The sequence below is a fragment of the Archocentrus centrarchus genome, chromosome 17 (genome assembly GCF_007364275.1).
Source record: "Archocentrus centrarchus isolate MPI-CPG fArcCen1 chromosome 17, fArcCen1, whole genome shotgun sequence".
Lineage (NCBI taxonomy): Eukaryota > Metazoa > Chordata > Actinopteri > Cichliformes > Cichlidae > Archocentrus > Archocentrus centrarchus.
Window position 1 is genome coordinate 16,781,096 of NC_044362.1, and position 24,775 is coordinate 16,805,870.

At 40.8% G+C, this 24,775-nt stretch overlaps 1 protein-coding gene across 1 annotated transcript in view; it reads right to left on the reverse strand.

Moving 5' to 3' along the window:
* tnr (tenascin R (restrictin, janusin)) overlaps positions 1 to 24,775 on the reverse strand; it is a 224,320-nt gene that overhangs the window by 90,353 nt on the left and 109,192 nt on the right. Inside the window, exon 5 of the mRNA XM_030751321.1 lies at positions 766 to 910. Within this exon, the coding sequence (XP_030607181.1) occupies positions 766 to 882 (117 nt within the window). The 5' untranslated portion in view covers positions 883 to 910. The remainder of the gene's footprint in view (positions 1 to 765; positions 911 to 24,775) is intronic.

Below are 24,775 nucleotides of genomic sequence, written 5' to 3' on the forward strand. Positions count from 1 at the left end.
GCGATTACTAGGCCCTGTCTTACACTTTTACTTTCAATTTTCTTTATATTATGTGATACTAACATAGTAGTTTCATTGTTGCCATGTCTTAAACAGCGTGTCAGCTGGTCTAAGATGATAACAAGACTTGAACATGCAGGTTTAGCTTCGTCCTTGAACACTATCATTGTGTTTGTAGCTCTCATGTGTGTTTATAATTAAAAAAAAAAGTTTTCTTTAAAAAGAAATGTGAAAAAAGAAAAAGTCCGTCACTAACTAGTGGAGAGAACATTAGCTTAATTAGGTAGCTAGCTACAGCTGTCAGGGACAGCTGTCATTGTCAGGAAAAAGAAAAAGAGAAACCTGCTTTTGTATGGCTCTTTCTAATGCTTTACTGAGTATTCCCAGCCCTGCTTCTGTTGTTTATTATTGAAAACTGCACAAGTGTAATGCAGGAGCAGAAAGCTTGACAAACACAACATTAACTGTGAAACTTTTGGGTGTAATAACTGAAACAGTATACTTTCTAGAAGAAACTAGAACAAACACAAATGCAGGCAGCCTAACTCATTACTTCTCCTTGACATTCAAACTGGCCAGGGCAGGATTTCAGTGGATTTGTGCCCAGAATCAAGTGATTAACATTACTGCCAAAAATAGTTGGGTGGAAATAAAGAATTATAATATGAAAAAAAAAAAAAAAAGAAGCTTCAGACAGTGCTAGTCATTAAAAGAAAAACAAAAAACAAAATAAAACAATGGGGATATTTTTTAAACAAAATTCACCTGTAGAGCAAGAGACAGAGCCAAAGCCAGGATCCAGCTTGCTGTGGGCACAGTGGCCCGGTGATGCTGTTGTTGTGCCATTGGCATGCTGGGAACAGCCCGAGTGAACACTACCATACACTGGCAGCTGTGGAGGAGCGAAGACGTGGAAGAGAAAGAGGTGAGAGAAGAAGAGAATTAGTAAAAATGAGGTTTCAGGAAAAAAAAAAAACTGTACGATGTTGTTCCGTGTGTGTGCATGAATATGAAGGGGATGTCAGTATGTACATGTCTGTATGCCTACTGTATGGGGAGGGGATGGGGAGTTGTAGTACCTTCAGCTTATCCGCTGTAAATGATAAATAAATGCCTTTGATCTGATGTGAAGTAATTGGCTTTATAGAGAAAAAGAAACTCTTCCAGGGATTACGGAGTCAGCTAAGAACCTTTGAATGGATTTCACTGTGCAATACCAAATATTTGATCTTCCCACTTGGGAGCAATACAGAAATATTGCTCAGGGAGAAGGTTGATAGATGGATTTCAGCAGAGACATGGCCTGAGTGATGCTGCTGTAATCCCCTCTCTGTTGAGTAGAAAAGGGAGAACGGAAACGACTGAAAAAAAAAAAAGCCGTACAGCTGATGCGGATGCTTCAAGCAAACTGTCAGACATCAGCAGGGGCATGACGGGAAAGAGCTGAAGTTTAATTTTAAAGTTGCTAGTTTTGTCACAACAATGACACATATTCATTTTATGCTCATCCGTAGCTTTTTCGCACATTACCCTCGAATCTTAACAGGTACATATGGTTAGTAGGGAGGGAAGAAGGAATTAAAAAAATGTCACGAGTCTGTGTCGTCTGCATTCAAAAAAAAACCTCTTTTATCGTAATAATGCATCTCATGTTGGTGAAGCAGGCTATTGCTCTCAGCTGGCTCCTTTTGTGAGAGACAGATGGAAGTGTTCTTATCGCACCTAACTGGCTCAGGCCTTTTTTGTCTTTTTTGATCATTTAGGGTGGAAATGTTGAAACATCAGTGTATTTGCACATAAATGAGAAACACAGAGACCCCCAGTGCATTTGAGCCAAGCATCCTTTAAGGTTGTCTCATTCAGAGAAAATGAAATGTGTTTTTTTTTTTTTTTTTCTTTTTCTGGAATTAATGCATACTCAGTGTCCCAGACTATCTGCTTATATACTGAAGATTATTCACACAGTCACCCATCCATCTGACAAGATCCTTCATTTTGTGACAAAGACAAAAAACCTTGAGTAAATGAGTGAGGGATTTTCTATATGTGTACTGAACAGCTACACTCCTGTTGGCACATACAGTTTATCAAAAACAGTCCCATCGGAGGAGAACAGTTGGTCATATGTTACCATTTACAGCACGCCTCGCTCCACACTGTGCTTCAAATGCTTTTAAAAATGACTTTGGCCTTGAAGAAACTGACTTCCAACCAGTGCTCTTCACTTTATGCTGAAGAGATGGAAAATTTTTCCACTTTGAAACCTCCCTTCAAGCATGGAGCTTCTGCCTGACATGACTGGAGCCATTTAACTCGTGAATTCACCACACAAACGAGAAGCATGAAGATGATGACAGAGTGAGATGAACAAAGCCAACTGGAACTGTCCTCTTCACAACCATTAGCTAAAGTTGCATCCCATTGGCTAACTTCAGTAGATGGCAGACGCATGCTTAAAAGATGACAAATGGCATCACAATGTATGTTGTCCTCCCTCTTTGTGTAGTCAGTTTGTCTTTGCCTTTCTCTGTGCCATAGTCTTTCAGCAGTCATTGCCTCATGCAAGTCTTCCTCTGTGCATGACTTTGTCTATTTTTATCATTTTATCAGAGGAACAGAAATTTGGACATATATAATTTTGGGATCATTTTTTGGGTATATCCAACATAGCATCTTTGCATTTAATAACTGTAGATGATATATACTCACTGGCCTCTTCATTTGGCACCTTGTTAGTCCCATGTTTCAGAGCTGCCTTAATTCTTCATGGCATCATTTCAACAAGGTACTAGAAACATTCCTCAAAGATTTTGGTCCATATCGACTTGCAAGTCACTAAGGCTCATATGCACCACATCTACTGAGACCTGTAATTATGTGTTCTAGGACTTGTGCTTCCAGGGGATTCACCTAAAGATTCTACTGCCAGGAGGCTGAGGGGTAGCACTGCTGGCTGACAGCAATTTTTGTTCAGTCAGTGAAAGCATCTTTTCATGCTTAAACTTGGTTTAAAAGTGAAACTGATCCGATCCAAATTCTGGATTTTCAGATTACTTGAACTGAACATGGAAATTCCATTAAATCCCATTTACATTCATAAATGTAAATGGGGGGGGTGTTTGAGTTACTGTTGCCTTCCTATCAGCCCAAGGCAGTCTGGTCATTCTCCTCTGACCTCTGGAATCAAGAAAGTATTTTCCCCCAGAGAACTGCTGCTCACTGGATATTTTTCAGCTCTTTATGCTTTATGGTTTCTCCATAAGCCGTAAAGATGGTTGTGAAGGAAAATCCCAGTAGATGAGCAGTTTATGAAATATTCCAACAGCCATGCCATGTTCAAAGTCACTTAAATCACCTTTCTTCCCCATTCTGATGTCTGGTTTGAACTTCAGCAGGTAGTCTTGGCCTTGACTACATGCCTAAACACATTGAGTTGCTGTTAAGTGACTGGCTGATTAGATATTTGTGTTAAAAAGCAGACAAACACTTGTACCTGATAAAGTGACCAGTGAGTGTACGATGATGAATCTGCATTATACCTCAAAATATATACTGTAAAAGTGTCTCAATGTGTCTTGTGTGTGTCTATATATATATATATATATATATATATATATATATACACACACACACACCGTTCTATTTAATACCTGTGTCTTTTCTATGAACCACAAACTGAAGCATAGTGACAAAGTGGTATCATGCAACTATTTATTTCTCTCACTATAAGCAAACAAGGTAAAGGTCTAGTGCATGCATTCAGTTTCATCCTTGACGGCAAATACCAAACCTATATATAGTTTTACGCTGGCAGTAATAAAAGTTTGAAAGAGGTTCAAAGTCACAAGAGTATACTTCTGTCATAGGGTCATGGTGCAAGCTGATGCCCACAAGCGTTGCCACATAGACAAGTTTTTTCTTGGAGGCTCAATTAAATACAGACCCACTCATTCACTCTGAAGAGAATCAACATGCTTCAGGCAGTAAAACAGGCTTAATTTACTCACTTTTTCTTCCAGGAGAGAGAACATATGCACTTAGAGAAGCAAACACAAAAGCACCTGGCAATGATACACATGCTTTCAAATCCCCAATGCACTCATATAATGCAAAAACACTCAAAGAAAAATGTATTGTAAAATGTGTATATCGTCAAAAAAAGCACACTCTATGTCATGAATCAAGTGTTTTTAGTCTTCTGTATTAATAAAAGTCCAGTCTAGAAGTACAAAAAGTACTTCTTTAGCTTCAAGGGAAAGTATGTGTGCATGTGCATGCATGATCAAAGCCATTTCTTTACTGCTAACTGTTCTGTTCATGTAGGAAAATATAAATTTTATAGCTTAGAGGATGCTCTGAAACAATGCTGTCACATCATGTATTACCTGGTGATTTTCTTCAGTGAAATTGGGTGAGTTCACCCCCTGCGAGGCTGAAATGAAACTGCCTGTTCCAATTATAATAAAAACCATCAGGGCACTTTATGCAATGTCACAAAGGAAAAGGTAAAATCAGCCTACACAAAGGAGGCCGCTCCAAAATATCCCGAGCTATAAAATGAATCACAAAAGCCAGCAAGCTTATAAGTTTGATGTTTAAAAAAACCACTTTGATCTTGTCTTCCTAACTTTTTTCATCTCCGTTAAATTAAACTTCTCTCTGAGGTGAATCTCTGAATCTTTGACAATATCTCTCTCTTTCATCCACAATGGGGTTTATGAGCAGTCGAGTCAATATAAAAAAGAGAATTGAATCTAAAAATGCATAGCATAATTACACAAAGATACTAATCCTATTCTTTAGAAACAGTTCTTTTACTAGATATTGAAGCTGGAGCTTGTAAATGACAAAAATGTAGCTTGGTTTTAGGACATAATAATTACAATACGAAACATGATGTGATGTATATGTAGATGACGTTTACAGTGTCCAAAGACTTAATCAATACTATAAAGTGGAATCATTAAATTACTGTACAAATTTAAGTGGGTGCTGCAGTCTCCAGAGCAGCTATTGCCAGTAGTGCAGCTGCTAAGGCAAAATACACCACCTCCAAAAGATAGATTAAATGTTTTGACAAACATTTGTTAACATTACTTAAATGCTTCAGTCTATTGATCGCATTCCACCACGAAGCTCCTGCTTGAGAGGTTTTAACATCTGATTGAAACTATAATATATACTATGTATAGTAATTCAATTCAATTCAATTGTATTTACATAGCACCAAATCGCAACAGCATTTGCCTCATGCGCTTTATATTGTAAGGTAAAGATCATACAATAATACAAAGAACACCCAACAATCAAAAAGACCCCCTATGAGCAAGCACTTGGTGACAGTGGGAAGGAAAAAAAAAACCCTTTTAACAGGATACCTCTGGCAAAACCAGGCTGAGGGAGGGGCAGCCATCTGCAAGTGGTTGGGGGGGTGAAGAGAGGGAGCCAGGACAAAAGACACACGGTAGAAGAGCATCAGAGATCAAAAATAACTAATGATTAAATGCAGAGCAGCATATAAACAGAGTGAAAAGAGGCGAGTAAAGAAGAAATCCTCAGTGCATCATGGGAACCCCTCAGCAGCCAAGATTCCTCGCAGCGTTGTGCATGAAATTTCTCAATTTGCTTTGGTTTCCTCCCACAGTCCAAAGACAGAATGGTGATTCTAAATTGGCCATAGGTATGGATGTGAGACTGTGTGGTTGCCTGTCAGTGTTAGCCCTGTGATGAACTGATGACATGAAAATGGATGGCTAGATGGACACAATGCCTGTTCTTTGCCTCTTGTCCAATTTAAACTCCGGTGTATCCAACTAGCTACCCTGGCTGAATAGGCAGTAAAGAAAATATTGCAGGCTTGCAGTCTTAATGGTCACTTAGGCAATGTGATAATCGGTAGGCAGCACATCAAGACAGATTTTCACACAGTGATACCAAACTTGGCTGTGTCAGTAGACGTCTTCATCTTCTTACCCATTCTCCACCCTTTTCACTAAAAATAGGAGCATTTTGGATCTAATAAGATGTCCTGGGAAGAGCACCAGCTGCTCCAGCAGGCTCGGAGAAGCCAAACTAACATCAGAAGATATCCACAGACTTGCAAGTAATCTGACAAAGGAGGGTGTTCTCTTATATCGCTCTCTGATATTATCTCATACTGAAGTTTGCAATCTGTGCTATAAACCTCAACTTATCATACAAGTGATCTTATCTACAATATACAGGAATCATTAAATAAACCTATTTTCATAACTCATCACAAACTTCAACTGCATTAAAGTCTGCAGAGAGGTTTAGTGCTTAATGTAAATCTTTGCACTGGGGTTATTGTAATTTATCAGCAGGTTAAACACTCACAGTTTAAGAGGTTCGATGCTGGTTTGTGGCCTTATCAAGCAATACTCATGCTTCTGATCAGACTCTAATTTAAAAGCTTACTTAGCTTACTTTTTTGTAGATCTCCAAGTTTTTTGAGATGATCCTCAGTCTACATCATGTTTCTGTATGAGGACAATTTCTGTTTTTTTTCTGGTTTTGCCATGAGACTGAGCAAACAATTGATACGGAATCATCCTGAGATATATAAGTGAGCTTTATTTTCCTTTTTTGAGTCTCTCCTTGCTGCTTCCTTTGACCTCTCTCAGTCACGTTTCTTTTTTTAAAAAGAAAAAGTGCTGCACCGCATGATTTTCAGTCATTTATTCCAACTGGCAACAGCTCTGCTTAGATCACACCTCTTGCTGATTTTAGCCCTCATTGAAGCATTAATTAAACCTGTTGACCCAGTCTGTATACTGAATGTATAATATATTCAGCTCCAGTTATATTATTCACTCTTTAAAGGAGCTTGCTGGCATCGTTAACAAGCAGGTTTGTGTAATAGCCACTGACTGTAGGAGAAAGTAGTCCTTTTGTTTTTGTTATTTTAACTATATACTGATGTGGCTGGGTCGTGACTCTCACACAATATAATGTGCCTGTCAGAAAAGTTTTGATCTGCCTTAGAAAGATGTGAATTTCTTTCATCTAACAGGCAGATTTTTCACTTTTTATTCATCCTCCAGACTGTATTTTTTACCAAATGTCTGGTTAAATGAAAAACCCGGCAATACTCTAATTTATAAATATAACATATAAATTTCTAATTTATATGTTTTTGGATATTCCTAACTTCCTAACTCTGTTGCTGTAAGAACAAAGTCCATTGTTTCCTACTGAAGATGTGAATCTTGATAATGGATAAAACATATCATGGTCAACAAAAAAAAAAAAAAAAAGGTACACCCTCTTTCAGTTCTAAGGGTTAACCTATTCGGGCATGATAAAAGAAAAATGTGTTTACAACCAGGTTTTTAAATTATTATTATTATATATTATTAAAAGTATTATTATTATTAAATACTACTGATATGTAAAACCTTAGAATTGAAAGATGGTGTACCTTCTTCTTACTATTTTCAGTTATTGTTTGTAGTAAATATTACTTTTATTAGCAGGAGTAGAAAGCATATCTTTCTGAGGATTATTTACACCCACAGACAAATATAATTTATGATAGATGGATTTCAAAATAAACTACAGTTGTCGTGGCATAGAACGTGCCACCAAAGCCCACACTGTAGCTTAAGAATAAGCTGCATCTGTATTTGGCTAGATAGCTGCAGACTCTTTGTTGCTCTTTGCTGCCCTTTTCACAGCGATTACTGTTGCTGCCTACCAAAGAGGCGTGAGAACAGGTTGTTTGGACATTCAAACTCTGTTTTTTAAGAAACATATTGTGCTTAACATTAAACTTTGGTGTCAACAGACACATACAGCTTATACTTAGTTTACAATGGAGGTGTGCAAACTTGTCTTTCTATGTGGGAAGCAACAAAAACACAACAGGTTGTTACTACTGTACCACAACAGTATTAACAGGTGCTGCAAGCACTACTCCCTACCTCATCCATTATGATTCCCTCACCGCGGATGAGTGAACCGAGCCATGAATTGTGTGAGTGTTGTGCTCTGGGCTCTTTACTGGGGCTGAGCGGATAGCAAAATTTACAATGACTCGTGGCATTTGTGTTCTCATGGGTTTTCTCTTAAAAAATGTTGCACCACCTGCATTTACACCTGACAGAGCACGTTATGAGTTGCTGGATAAACCCACTGGTTTCATGATCTACATAATTGATCTGTATACCAATCAATTATGCAGTATTAGAAATCATAAGAACACAAGGGAACGGAAAGGAAAACAAGAAAATTGTGTGCACAGAAAGAAATTATATGCTACAAAAATAATACCACATAATTACAGACAAGAGTGAAAGTAAAACGATTACAGGGATGTAATAATGAAATAAAACAAAACAAGAACTAACAGAAGAGGGTTCAAGAGATATGAAAAGGAAAGTTGAAGAGAAGGAGCACACAGCTCAACATGCCTCTCCCATCCAGCCAGCTGCACCATGAAACGAGAAGCAGCCACTGAATACCTCACTTCCCACACTCCCCTCACGATCATAGACTCTCTCTCAAAAAAAAAAAATAAATAAATAAAAATGTGTGTGTAGGTGTGTGTATCTGTGTGTTTTAGCAGTTAGGGACCCACAGGAGATTAACGTCCCTGTTGGATTATGGAAGGGATGCATACTGGAAAGCTTCATTAACTCTGCCTGTGTGTGTGTGTGTGTGTGTGTGTGTGTGTGTGTGTGTACCACTCTCATTCCATGGCCACGGGGCTTTTTAGACTGTTGCCTCCTGACTAAGTGTTTGCTGTCTGCCCCGTATGTCTCAATCTGTGTATGTGGTCTCTTTCGTCTGTGCAAGCCTCCAGGGCTTGACGAGAACAGATAAATCAGCCCTGGGAGCAGCTGACTGTCACTATCCCTTTACAGCAGTCCAGAGGAGGACAGTGAAAGTGTTTATGAAGCAATCGCCTTCTGTAATCCAGCTGCAATGGTAATCTCTGGGGCCTCCCTAGCTTATAAGACACAGAGACACATTGGCGTACAGAGACATGCTGATCGAGTGCTGCTTCTGCTTTAAGTTGCAGCAGACTGGATGTTACACTCAGGCCTGAACTGCTATCAGGGGGCACAACACATCTATCTCCTGAAATGTTGCCAGTGCTCTTCAGAATCACACTGCTGCATTACAGCAACAGTGAAGAGAGGAGGAAGGAGACAATTTTTTTTCCTGTCTTACACTTCCTCCTCCTCATGATTTTATTCACCTCATTCAGAAGAATCACCTTTGCTCTATCCTGGTCCATCTCCTCTTATTTGCTGCGCTCGTCTTTTATTATCTCGAGTTGTCACTTTCACCATCTTCTTTTATCTCACTAACAGGGATTTCATTTTCTCTCTTTCTCTGAGGATTTGCTTTATCCCTAAAAGTCATTTCTTCCACACCGTGCAGTAATTCCATTCGTCCAGAGATGCTGATTTTCAGACTGAGAGCCACATGCTGTAGAGATGGAAAAACTGACATTTCTCTCCTCTGCCATCATTTATTTCTTACTCTCTTTTGCTGGCAGGACCCCTGTTATCCCCTCCTGGCTAACCCTATGGAAGTAAAGCCATAACCTCCATTTGCACAGGTTAATGTGCAGCCACCTCAACATGAACATAAAACCAATACCATGGTTTCTTGCGTGGGTGATCGCTCATTCTCTCTCTCTCTGTCTTCTGTCTCTTGCATTCCTTTATTCCTTCTCCATCCTTGCATCTGCTTCTTTCTCTCTGTGGCTCTCTCTCAATCTCCCTGCTTCCCTACCTTCTAAATTGGACTCAGGCAACATCACGATGCTTTTCTCATTATTCCCATCACTCTGGCCAAATTGCCTTGTCTTTCAGGACCATTGGGCTCTGTTCATTGGCTGCTCCTGCAACCAGTCTTTCCCCCCATTTCAGGGCTGTTTCAGAGCAAAGATGGGACCAAGAAATGGATTCAATTCTACAGCAAATAATACAACCTCAGGCCACTGATGACTGTGTGCTCTACACTGCACACAGTGATCCATTTATCAAGTAACGTGTAAACAAATGTTCACAGGAAGAATTGTGATAACATGCAGTGAAGAAAGTACTGCTGCACAGTAGTTGTTCATCTGAAAGCATTTTTTTTTTAGTCTGACTCTGATATTTTACTGTATTTTTCTGCTAATTAACAACTAATTACCAAATACATGGCCAATACAACAATGGCGGGCCATGTAGAAATCCCAGCAAGACTTTATTTTGAAAAATAAAGTACCATAGAAGTGTGAGATGAACATTTATCATTTGAGACGCCATTCTGTGATAGGCGACATGTGCAGCATGACAAGTGGAACCAATTAAGGTTCCAGTATCACCAGCTTTTGTTGTCATTTAGAGTGGGTGCCGCTTTGGAAAAGAGTATGCTACTACTGAATGATCCTGAATGATAAAGCCAACTGACTATCAGGTTAATGTCATAAATAACAATCAAGACAGTTATCACTGCATATACTCACCAGACACTTTAAAGGTACACCTTGGTAGTACCTTGACTCCCTTTTGCCTTTAGAACTGCATTAATTCTTCATGGCATAGATTAAATAAGGTGCTGGAGATATTCCTCTGAGATTTTGGTCCATATTGATATGAGAGCATCACACAGTTTCTTCAGATTTGTCATTTGAACTCACTATCATGATCGAGAAAGCAGTTTGAGATGACATGGAGCATGATCCTCCTGAAAGTAGACATCAGATGAGGGGTACACTGTGATCATAAAGGGATGGACAGGGTTAACAACAATAGTTAGGTAGGCTGTTGTGTTTAAACAACGCCCAACTGGTACCAAGAGGCCCAAAGTGTGCCAAAAATGTCCCCCACACATTATACCAGCACCACCCTTGTGGTGGTGTAATTGATTCAAGGCAGGATGGATCCATGCTTTCATGTTGTTTACACCAAATTCTGACCCGAACCCCAAAATGCTGCAGCAGAAACCGAGATTCATCAGGCAACGTTTTTCCAGTCTTTTATTGTCCAATTTTGGTGAGCCCATGCAAATTGTATGGTACATTTTGTAATGTTTATATGCATGAACACCTTCTCATGGATATGTCGATTAAAGTATATGGATGTGTGTTTATATATACCTATACTGTATATTTTTTTTAACACCACTGCTAATACTTTCTATTGGATTGTTGATTATGTGCACACATTTCATTGGATGCCGCTGTTTCCTATTTTCCTTGTTTGGTTGGTAGGCATCCACAACCACATGACTCTAATGAGATGTGGACGTGTATAAATAACGTGTTCCCTGTAATGTCTTTACGTCTGAGGAAGGGCAGCTGTGGCCCAAAACGTCACTCTCATCATGGTTTTGTATTAAGTTTATGCTTATTACCCAGGAGTTGTTTGCTGGTGTGTGGATTTCCTGTTTCCCCCGTGCAAATCGTAGCCTCACTTTCCTATTGTTAGTTGAGAGAAGTCACACCCAGTGTAGACTTCTGCTGCTGTAGCCCATCTGCTTCAAGGTTTGATGCGTTGTGCATCAAGATAGTTTTTTTGCATACCTTGGGTGTAACCAGTGGTTATTTGGGCTACTGTTGCCTTTCTATCGGCTCAAAGAAGCCTAATTATTCTCCTCTGACCTCCATGAACAAAGCATTGAATTGCCACTCACTGATTATTTTCGCATTTTTGGACCATTGTCTGTAAACCCTAGAGATGATTTAAGTGACTTTGAACCATGTCATGTTCAAAGTCACTTAAATCACCTTTCTCCCCCATTCTGATGCTCAGTTTGATCATCTTGACCATGTCTACATGTCTGAATTGAGTTGCTGCCGTGTAACTGGCTGATTAGATATTTGTGTTAAACAGCAGATGAGCACTTGTACTTAATAAAATGGCCCATGAGTGTATATCTGTACCATATCTAGACTCCCTTTGTATCTGGCTTACACTCAAACTCCGACTTGTCTTTCCTCCCTTGTTTAGTCCCAGTGGATAAATTGTTTGTCTCAAAAATGAGACAAATTGTGACAGTTCAACACAAAATGAGACAAACTGCAACAACAGATAAATCCTGAAAAAGAGATAAAAAGAGATCAGACAAAATGACAAAAGAAAAAAAATATTCAGGCAAATAAACAGTAGAAGAAATACACAAGCACAGAGTTGGTGAAAAGAAACCTGATAAAAAAATAAATAAATAAACAAATAAATACTGGATAAACAAAAGTGGACATGAGAGAGATTCAGGAAAAGGGCACGAGGGACAGATTGAGCTAAATGGACAGAATGGACGGGTGGACAAGCGTGAGAGGAGAGTTAAAAAATTTATAGTGAAGGAAAAAAGCTGAAGTCCTTTTGAGTTCACTCAGCTGTGAGTCAGGAGAATGGAAAAGACTTATTTTTCTCTTTCACTGTCTGCTGCAGCCGAATACCCGCTTCTATTCTGCCCTGATACAATACACGGCTTTTAGCAAATTCATTTTCCAACTCAAGGCTGCCCAGTGGACGTTTTTGAACAGAAATAATAATTTATTAAATTAAAAAAAAATACATAAAGGTAAAAAACACAAATACTAAGCCAAAAGTTGCCTTTCTTTTTAAAAAGCAGCACTACTTTTCATTTTGTTTCTCTTCTATGTGGGACCTGCATTAAACACATCAAACAGCCTGTCATTGCCTGAGTCCGACATGCATTTGTACTCCTATGCCGCTCCCTCCCTTTTACTCAATTCCCTTCCTCTATCTTTTTACTCAGGCATGACCTAAAACAAAATGGACAAAAAAAAAAAAACTTCAAAAACCTCCTGCCTGTCACCTCGTGAGCTGTCGTCGTCTGCTGGTCCCATTCGCTCCTTTTCTGGTAAGCCATTTCTCTCCTTTCATCTTCTCCTTTCAAAGGCTTTTGTTTCTTGTGGGGACAGAAATGACAAACACATTCTCCTGTACCTTTCATATACAGTAAATAGGTGGTGGTGGTTGAGGGGTGGGGGGCTCATACTCCTCCCACCTGTGCTATCTGTTTTTCTCCCTCTCTCTCTTCTATGATTTAAGGTGGGTTGAAATGACACACAAAACGCAGCAACAATCCAATACCATAAGCTGCGCGGAGACGATAAAGCAACTACGAGGGATCAGAAGGATTGACACGTTCTTCTGTTGCAGCTGTCTGCTCGATGCCATGACAGTGAGGGAAGAAGTGCTCCTGGCGCTCACTAGGGACTGGATTCAATTACCAAATAAATAGCTCAATGGCAGAGACCCACAATAAGTAGTTACTTTAAAGCTGAAATAGTATTATATTTCATTTTTATGACTATCTCCTTATATTTGCGCTGGCATTGTCCCACTTTAGTAAAAAGCTGTTTGTTTCTAAATGCAGTGAAGGCATTAAAATGGTAAAACAGGCTTATCAGTGACACTGTTATTTCATGCGTCATCCTTTTTTGAGTTTAGAAATATATCGTGGTAATAGCCTATGTAATCTGCTACACCTGTCACAATGAGCCGTGTGGAGAATAGTTATTTTTCTGAGGACCCAAGAGCAGAGGCCAGTACTACGAAGCAGGATTTTGGCTTATTCAGGTAACTCTGGGATTAACCCTGGGTTTTCTGCACTGCAAAGGTGGTTCACTTCTTACCAGGCTAAATAGGCATGGTAACTCATGCTATAGACCTACTGTAACCTTTAAAGGTTGGGTCCCAGATTAGAGATCAGTAGGTATGAACTCACTTCCTGCTGACCAATCAGTTCTCCAGAAAATAGCATCACCATTTCTGGAAGACCCCTCTGAACTCTGAGGGGTGAGTAGGATGGTGTAAAGGTTTTCAGTAGCATCTAATGTCTTTGAGTTTCCCTGATGAGCATCACTAATAAATATATATTCTTAGACACAACTTTAAATCTTGATTTTTTTTTTTTCTGTTGGCAAACAGCCTTATTGTTATGTAAGCATTAATATACAGTTGTGGTCAAAAGTTTACATGCACTCATCATGGGCATGAATGTTACGGTAATTTGGGGCTTTTAATGATTTCTTTGAACTGTTTTTTCCAGGATGGATAGATTGAACAGCACACTTATTTAATGACTTTAAAAAAAAAAAGAATTGGGTTGACAAGTTTGAATTTATTGTGGATTTTCTCTTTAATATACAGTTGCATGACATTCATGCCCATGATGAGTGTATGTAAATTTTTGACCACAACCGTATGGACACCTACACTGTCCTCGCATTCCTCATATCAAATTTGTATGTAGACTGAACCTATGTTTGAATTCTGTTTTTTATATTTAATCTTTACTCTCAAACTCTTAAACACCTCAGAGTCTGCAGCTGAGAGAATAAAAACGATCTGCCGGAAGCAGGTTACGTTCCGAGTTTTGTTTTAAAATCAGCTGGAAGGACTGTGTTTTATTTTATTTATATAGATTCTGGGAATATCTTTTATATGTGGAGCTTGTTAAGTCGTACCTTACTAAAACCACTGAACAAAGCACAGACTTTGTGTCGTATTGTCACAGGAACGTCAGTGCATTAATTTGGTGATGCAGAAATGTTACTATGCTTGATTCTAATCTGCTGCTAAGTCTCTTTTACACTGCAGCCCTGATGGTGTTTAAGGGTCTGAGAGCGAGTAAAGAATAAATACAAAAACAGAATTCAAATGTAGGCTTAGTCTTCCTGCAGCTGATATAAAGTTCACAAGTACAAACAGGCATCCTGATTTATATATTAATGCTCACAGAACAATAAAAGTGTTTTAAAATTGTTTGCAGCCAACAGGAAATAAAGAAGAAAAGTTGCAACTAAAAATCCATATTTCTTACTGGTCTTCAGGGAAAGGGAAATATGTTCGACGTAACAGACTTCAGATCTTCCTACTATCCACGCACAGATCTTCCAACATCTTCTAAATCTTCTAAAATATGTATTGGAAACAAATATTTACATGTAAACCTTTTAAGTAACAGTCATCCTCATCCTTGCCTAATTGATTATTTGCATTATTATTATTATTATTATTATTAGTGGTAGTAGTGGTAGTGGTAGTAATAGTACATGTTTTCTGCTTTTTTCTTTTAGTAAATATCCAACATATGAAGGTTATATCCATTCTTCTGCAGATACCATTCTTTTTTTTTCTCCCCAATGGGGTAAATTAGTCACTACTGACTGAGGTCAGGTTGATTTTGAAATATAAATTATTGACCAAGCTATGACTGGACTTGACTTTTATTATTGATTAAGGTACAAACTGAGAGGAAAGACCGATAAGCCATTTTATTATTGGTTAAACTGAAGAGTTACAGACATGAAATGTAGATAAAACAATTGGTGGTCGAGCCCCTTGACAAATCACTTTCATTGTTGACTGTCTTCTGGTGTAAAACTGTTAGGCTTACTTAAAGAATTTGCTGAATTTACTTCATTTCCACTCACCATTAAAAATATCAATCTCCACAGTGGATTTGAGCTAAGATCGTCAGAAAGCTTGCTCCTATTGAGGACTGGACTTTGCATGTCTTTACTGGCTACCAGTGCAATGAAGAACTCACCCAGAAATTGTATTCGTTACCTTTAAGCCATGTCGGACTAGAGCCTAGTTATATCTGAGTTTTTAATTCCTTGTGAATACCAGCATTGGCTTGGAATCCTGAGGCAGTACGGATTTGGTCATTTCACAGTCTAGACAGAAGACTAAGGATTATCAAGCTTTCTTCATCAGAAAACTCTTTGAACAACCTTTATGATGAGATCAAACCAAATTTAGTGCTGTTTTGTTTTTTTATTTTTTGTGTGCTTTTGGAATTTAGAAATGATATGTGTAGTTGCTCATTCATATAAATAAATTAAAAAACCAAAACAAAGAAAAACAGAGCAAAGCTTGCAAATCTTTATAATTATTAAGCTGTCTCTTATAGGATGTATCTGGTATTTATTATGTCCATAAAATACAGCAAAGGAAATCACAGGTATCACAATCATATATTAAAGGAATGTCAGCTTTTTCAGAGGTAGGGACAAACCGTTAAGACATCCAGTATCGATCGAGCTTACACGAGGTCAAATTGAAGATTCCTCCAGTATAGAGGAAGGTAAGGTCAGATTGAATGGGTCATCTCAGCTACATCTCTTTTCCAGGGCATCAGATTGTGATGCTTTCAGTTCCAGGAATAGCCTGGTGAGGAGTAGACACAAAGGTCCACTTCATTAGCAGAGAGCCTGTCACAGTGACAGACTGCTCTGAGTGTTTTAGCAGCCTGGTTTTAACAGAGCAAAAGCAAAAATAGAATGAAACCTCACCAGTAAGGGTACAGTTATAAATAAAGTGAGGTCCAGTTAAGAAACAGTAGGTAATTTGACAGTAATTTGACAGTCCCTTATTAGCACACAACTAAATCATGACAGGTTTCTTACCTGTCATGATTTAGTTGTGTGCTAATAATTTCTTTAATTTTCCCTTCCCTAAAAAGCTACCAATATACACTGTAGTCTAAAAGAGCTGTTCAGTAAGAGCAGAAAACTGCTGCATAAATACCAGGCCATTTACACGTTTATAGCTCATTTCTATTTTTTTAACATTCTGTGCATTACTTGCAACCTTCTGTGTTTATAGTTTGCAGCTGTATATTTGTTTATAGTGGTCTGGTTTTTTAAAGTTAGATAAAATATACTACAAGACCAGATCTGTTGGTGTACTACATTTTGATGCTGCAGCACTTACCCTGCAGGGATCTATTAAGGTTATTTGACATAGATTTAAAAATATATGCAACACAATAAGCGTGATTTCATAGGCTGAATTCCCACTTCTACTTTGACCCAAACCAAAGTGTGTTTAGGAATACTGATTGGATTTGTCTGAACTGTGTTATCCATACCAGATAAGAGCTCACAAAAAGCTATGCAATATAACGTATAAAGAAAAAGACCAGCAACAATGTTTTTATTCTGACTTTGCCCTGGAATATTTTTGTTTTGTTTTGTTTTGTTTACAATTTCTGTGTTCATTGTTGTTGCTATTTGAGTCCAATTTAAATCAGCACATTTTTTGGATTCCTCCATCACCTGACAAAGAGCCCATCCATATGACTAGCTGTGGGTAATTAATGGGCACCCTCTGCACTGCATACCAAACATCCAGCTGAACACTTTCTCTGTTTCAACTCTGCTGGTACAAGAACAGATACGGCATTACACAGCTGCATTCATTTAAGCCCCTTATTGTATAATATTGAGATTTTTATTTATCAAATTCAATTTTTTAAATACTTTTTGTTTTTTTAGCTGCTGTAACAAAGTAATTTTGTAACTTTTGGAATCAAGTGTTTCTTCTTCTTTTAACACTGCTCTTTAATCCATCCATCCATTTTCTAGTGATTATCTGGGGCCAAGTCGCAGGGGCGGCAGCTTAAGCTGAGAAGCCCAGACTTCCCTCTCCCCAGCCACCACCTCCCGCTCATCTGGGGGAACACCGAGGCATTCTCAGGCCAGCTGAGAGATATAATCTCTCTGGCGTGTCCTGGCTCTACCCCGGGGCCTCCTCTCGGTAGGACATGCCCGGAACACCTCACCCAGGAGGTGCAGAAGAGGCATCCTAGTCAGATGCCCAAACCCCCTCGACTGGCTCCTTTCGATGCTGAGTGTCAGCTCTATTCTTAGTCCCTCCCAAATGACTGAACCTCTTACCCCATCTCTAAGGCTGAGCCCAGCCGTCCATCACAGAATACTCATTTCTGCCATTCGTATCCATTATCTCACTCTTTCGGTCATTACGCAAAGCTCATAACCATCCTCCTACAACTGGAGCACACCCTCCGGTCCCCCTTCTTAAAGTTGGGAACCACCACACCAGTCTGCCAATCCAGTGGCACCGCCCCAGATTTCACCCAAGACAGCCCTACAACATCAAGAGCCTTTAGGAACTCAGGGTGAATCTCACCCACCCCAGGGGCCCTGCCGCCAAGGAGCTGTTTAATTACCTCAATGGCCTCACCCCCGGTAATGGACGACTCATCCCCCTCACACCCAAACTCTGTTCCCTTTACGGAGGGCGTGTCAGTGGCTTTAAGGGGATCCTTAAAGTATTCCTTCCGCTGCTTAAATAGATCCTCGGTCGAAGTCAGCAGAACCCCACCTGCACTCTACACCATGTGAGTAGAGCGCCACTTTCCCCTCCTGAGTCACCTGACAGTTTGCCATAATCACTCCGAGGCCACCAAAAGTCACTGAAACCCTCCCGCACCCAAGTTTTTGCTTTAACTACTCTACTGTACTGTTCTTTAAAATTTTAAAAAAATTATAAAAGTGCTGAATGAAATATTTACCATAGTTCAATATTTTAGGTTAATTTTACTGAGACAGACACCAGGATTAAAAGGTTTGTTATTGCTATGTTATTATTCAGGTTTGTTATTTCTATTCAGGTTATATACTATCCACATACTTGGAGATATTTTAACAAGTAGCTCAAAAAAGATGAAAAAACAAAAGTGAGAGTTTTGCAAAAGCTAGATTTTATTTTATACTGAAGTAGAAACTTGGTCAAAAGTAAAACTTTTTTGAACATCATAGAAAGTTTAAAAAGATTCTCATCCAACCTTTACTAAAAACCAAACAGAGGAGCTTAGAATCTTAAGCCTCATCCCAAAGAGCCTAAAGACTAAACACATTTTGGGTCGACTTTGCCTCATGCAGCACTAATAACAAGCCTGGTCTTCCATTAACATCAGCCTTTGGCTGTTTCCCCTCTGTTTGGAACTGATGGTAGAGTGGTGGGCATCATTTTACACAGGGGCTGCTGATGTGCAGAGGGTGTAGTGGGCAGTGTGTGGTCTTCTGGCTGAGGCACAAGCAAGAGAAATGGACTGTTGAAGCTTCAGGTGAACATGTGCCATGGTGTGCTGAGGGACTGATGTTAGAGTAGGCCTCACTAAAGAGTGGAATTTGATCAAAGGTGGGCCTATTGGCTTATTGTACCACACTGTATTTATCAAAGTGCCCACTGACTGAAAAGGCCAGTAGCCTGCTGCTGTGTTTCCAAAGCATAAAACATGCATTCTTTGACTTCCTGGTTTGCCTTCATTCATTTTTCAAAGGCTGCACTCTTGTATTGCTGTAAAAATGTTCAGATTCTTGAAAATCCTTCAGCAGTTTCCTCTGATGTTGAATGAAGGTTTGGAGGTCAGGACTTTCACACTTCGCTTTCCTCTTACATGGATGAGCCTTTGGGGCGGTCCATTCTAGGAAATCAGGCATTTGCCAAGAATCGTTTCTTCAAACCACTTGAAATCATGCTTTTCCACACTAGAGCTGCCACTTCACAATACAGCCTCACACATTTGGATGTACCGCTGACACAGCTTTGACAGCAGCACAGTTCCCAACTCCTGCTTTTGTTTTCTTAGCGTACACCTCTCTAAACACCGTTTCTGTGGTGTAAAATAACGTGTTAGGCTTACATCTTTTAATATCACATGCTTGATTAGCTTGATGTCTTTAGATGTCTTTGATGGTTTGATGGCTCAGATATCTTTGATCTGTGTTGTTCATATTTCATGGAAAGTGCACAAAAGTTTGAAGCGATATGAGACCAAATGAGCACAAAAGTTGAGATGGCAGCATTTGCAGTTGCTCAAATGAGCCAACCTAACAGAGCAATCGCACCAGAGTACGCTTTAATCAAACCAAACTTGCTAAGTGTGAACACAACCATATTTTAGCATATTTAACACATCTGTATTTGATGCAGATTTGTAACTGTGCAGGAACTCAAGTGACTTAATAAAAGATTATATTACTTATTCTATGCACATTAAATATTTTGGGTTAATCCCTCAAAATACTTGGATACTGTGATTTATAGTTCGGCAGCATTTTGTACTCTACAGTGCTGTATGTAATTACAAAAGGAGAGAAAAGCATTAGGGACAAGATGTATAATCCATCATATTTCAGACTGTGTCTCAGGAAAACATCAGTAAAATCTTAACTCCCCAGATGCAGTCAGTGAAATTCATCTGCTGTCAGTGGAAGCTGAAAGAATTCAAATTTAAAAGTAGCTCTCCAGGCTCTGCCTATCCTTATGCTGCGGTTTATAGTCTTCTGTTACGTTATGTTTCATGTGATTTCCTGTGTCGTGTATTCACAATGTTTACTCCCTGTAGTGGAGGCACACTCCCACATTGCCGGCACATCGCCGTCACTCCAGTTTGACTAGGCATGGCGGTGCAGTCTCCGGAGATGATTTTTATGTATGTATGACCAGATTCAACGTTCTACGCTGAATCCATCGCCACACCGGATTTCTATATTCTGTCAAACAGTTTGTGTGTCTGATCATATTCACCTATATGGAGCTTTGAAGAATTCCTCTCTTTGGAGGAAGGGACTGTATTTGACTGCTGCTCTTGTGGATGCCCACTATCTCCCAGTGCTGGTGCAATAATCAGGACTGACACAGGCACAGAGACCATAATCCCCATTGATTAGAAGCCTAAGATCAAAGGCTTCCACTGCTGTCACTCTCACCTCGTCTCCACTCTGCTTAGCCTACCTCTTTGTCTGCCATCCCTTTCTCCATCTCTTTTGATTTTCCCTTTCCTTTTTGTCTATGTTTCTGTATGTTTCTCATGTTCTGGGGTTCAACTTGTTATTCTCCTCCCATTCAAGCCCTTGTGTCGCTTTCTCATCCCTTTTCCCTCTCTCAGTAGCTGCTCGACATGCTACTAATACCCAGAGGATAAGCTCAATCAGAGCACTTCAGTCAGAATAAACTGGCTTACTCTGAAATAAATTTTGTTTCTGCATGCTTGACCACATGTTTACTAGCCAAGTGGATTCAAAATCATGGCTGCTGCTGCCTCTTCTCATATTTAATGACTCCAGAAGTAATCAAACTGTTTTATCAGTCTAAAGGTTGCAAACAAAGCAAAAAACAAAAATCAGCAATCGCTATCCCACTATCGTCTTTTTTCGTCCTGTCTTCCATTTTATTCCTCCTTGCAACAAGTAATTGTTCTCTCTGCTGCTATTGACACTCTCTGAGTGTTCCATTAAGATGATAAACTATGCCTGGCTTCCGTCAATTTTAAGCTACTATATAGAAAACAAATCAAGGTACATATTTGCATTCTGATGTGTTCATCTATGTCAGTTTCATTGATTTAAAATGAATCTAATAAAAAAAAAAACTAAAGAAAAAAAATTCTAGCCCTCCAGTGATACTGGGCTGTGTGGATCCTCAAAGCATTACAACAACAACGTCATAGTCTGTTCTCAGGGTTTGGATTTTTTTGGAATTTAAATTCTTGCTTTCTTTCAGATGCTGCCAATTTTCTGCTTTATGGTTTTGTTTTTTTTTGTTTGTTTTATTTATAGTTTAGGTTTTGATTTTTAGTCAACAGTATCAATTCAATTTCTAGAGCTTTTAGTTCTGGTAGTACACTTCTCAAAAAAATTTGAATACACATCAGATCTCAATGGGAAAAAAAAATCATGCCGGATATTTATATGGATATGGACTGGGTAATGTGTTAGAAATGAAAGGATGCCATATCGTTAAATGGAAATGAAAATGATCAACTACAGAGGACTGAAAGACACCCTGAAAATCAAAGTGAAAATAATGCAGCAGGCTAGTCTATTTTGCTGAAATTTCATTGCAGTAACTCAAAATGGTACTCAGTAATTTATATGGCCCCCACGTGCTTCTACTGTATGCATGCCTGGCAATATTGATGCAATGAGACAACGGATGGTGTCCATCCAAGCAAGGACATCTTACTATTCATCACTAATGGAAGAAAATAAGAACAACCCCAGGTTTCCTTTCAGCACTGTAGCCAGGTTGACAAAGAGTCAGAGCTCTGTTGAGCCGAGAATTCCTTTAACTTTAACTAGTAATGACTGCATGACTTTTTTCACAAATAATATTTTAACCACTAGAGAAAAAAAATTCTTCATAACCATCTCAAAGACATATCTTTATGTTTGGCTGCTTTCAGTACTGCTGGTATTTGTTTAGACTATTTCTCTCTGATCTTTCTGAGTTAACTTCAGTAGTTACTTCCTTAGACTAGACTGCTCAAAGAAGTCCTACCATTAATTGATGCTTCAATCTTCCATCCATGCATCCATTCTCTTCCGCTTATCCGAGGCCGGGTCGCAGGGGCAGGAGCCTAAGCAGAGAAGCCCAGGCTTCCCTCTCCCCAGCCACCTCCTCCAGTTCATCCGGGGGGACCCCAAGGTGTTCCCAGGCCAGCCGAGAGATATAATCTCTCCAGCGTGTCCTGGGTCTACCACGGGGCCTCCTCCCGGTGGGACATGCCCGGAACACCTCACCCAAGAGGCAGCCAGGAGGCATCCTAATCAGATGCCCGAGCCACCTCAATTGGCTCCTTTTGATGTGGAGGAGCAGCGGCTCTACTCTGAGCCCCTCCCAGATGGCCGCACTCCTCACCTTATCTCTAAGGGAGAGGCCAGCCACCCTTCGAAGGAAATTCATTTCTGCCGCTTGTATTTGCGATTTTATTCTTTCGGTCACTACCCAAAGCTCATGACCATAGGTGAGGGCAGGAATGTAGATCGACCGGTAAATCGAGAGCTTCGCTTTTACACTAAGCTCCCTCTTCACCACGACAGACCGGTGCAGCGTCCGCATCACTGCAGAAGCAGTCCCGATCCGTCTGTCGATCTCCCGCTCCCTTCTCCCATCACTCGTGAACAAGACCCCAAGATACTTGAACTCCTCCACTTGGGGCAAGAACTCGTTCCTGAGCCTGAGAGGGCACTCCACCCTTTTCCGGCTGAGGACCATGGCCTCAGACTTAGAGGTGCTGATTCTCGTGCCGGCCGCTTCATACTGGGCTGCGAACCGTTCCACTGCGAGCTGGAGGCCACCCCCTGATGAAGCCAGCAGGACCGCATCATCTGCAAAGAGCAGAGATGAGACTCTGAGGCCACCAAGGAAGAAGCCTTCCGCCACCTGGCTACGCCTAGAAATTCTGTCCATAAAAATTATGAACAGAATCGGTGACAAAGGGCAGCCCTGACGGAGTCCAACACCCACAGGAAATGAATCCGACTTATTACCAACTATACGGACCAAGCTCTCACTGCGGTTGTACAGAGATTTAATGGCCCGCAACAACAGGCCAGACACCCCATACTCCCGCAGGACCTCCCAAAGGATACCCCGAGGGACACGGTTGAATGCCTTCTCCAAGTCCACAAAGCACATGTAGACTGGTTGGGCTAACTCACACACACACTCGAATATCCTTGAGAGGATAAAGATTGTTCCTCCTGAATCCGAGGTTCAACTAACGGACGGACCCTCCTTTCCAGCACCCTGGCATAGACCTTACCAGGGAGGCTGAGGAGTGTGATCCCCTGACAGTTGGAGCACACCCTCCAGTCTCCCTTCTTAAAGATGGGGACCACCACCCCAGTCTGCCAATCCAATGGCACTGCCCCAGATCTCCACGCGATGTTGCAGAAGCGTGTCAACCAAGACAGCCCTACAGCATCCAGAGCCTTCAGGAACTCAGGGCGAATCTCGTCCACCCCAGGGGCCCTGCCATCAAGGAGTTGTTTAACTGCCTCAGTGACCTCACCTCCAGTGATGTTCAAGTCATCTCCCTCATCCCCAGACTCTGTTTCCACTACAGAAGGTGTGTCAGTGGGATTCAGGAGGTCCTCAAAGTATTCCTTCCACCGTCCGACTATAGCCTCAATTGAAGTCAGCAGCACCCCACCCGCACTATAAACTGTGTGAGTGGAGCACTGCTTTCCCCTCCTGAGTCGCCTGACGGTTTGCCAGATGCCTTCGATGCCGTCCAAAAGTCTTTTTCCATAGCCTCACCGAACTCCTCCCACACCCGCGTTTTTGCTTCGGCCACTGCCCAAGCTGCATTCGGCTTGGCCTGCCGATACCTGTCAGCTGCCTTCGGAGTCCCACAGGCTAACCAAGCCCAATAGGACTCTTTCTTCAGCTTGATGGCTCCCTTCATCTCCGGTGACCACCATCTGGTTCGGGGGTTACCACCACGACAGGCACCAACCACCTTACAGCCACAGTTCTGAGCAGCAGCCTCAACAATTGAGGTGCAGAACATGGTCCATTCGGACTCAATGTCCTCAGCCTCCCTCGGAATGTTGTTGAAGGTCTGCCGGAGGTGGGAGTTGAAGATCTCCCGGACTGGGGCTTCTGCCAGACGTTCCCAGCGCACCCTCACAATACGTTTAGGTGCGCCAGGACTGTCCAGCATCTTCCCCTGCCACCTGATCCAACTCACCACCAGGTGGTGATCAGTTGACAGCTCAGCTCCTCTCTTCACCCGAGTGTCCAGAACATACGGCCGCAGATTTGATGATATGATTACAAAATCGATCATCGACCTGCGACATAGGGTGTCCTGGTGCCATGTGCACTTATGGACATCCTTATGTTCGAACGTGGTGTTCGTTATGGACAAACTGTGGTTTGCACAGAAGTCCAACAACAAAACACCATTCGGGTTCAGATTGGGCAGGCCGTTCCTCCCAATCACACCCCTCCAGGTCTCACTGTCATTGCCCACATGAGCGTTGAAGTCTCCCAGCAAGACTATGGAGTCACCAGATGGAGCACTCTCCAGCACCCCGCCCAGCGACTCCAAAAAGGGTGGGTACTCTGAACTGTCATTGGGCGCATAAGCGCAAACAACAGTCAGGACCCGTTCCCCAGCCCGAAGTCGCAGGGAAACTACCCTCTCGTCCACCGGTGAAAACTCCGACGTACAG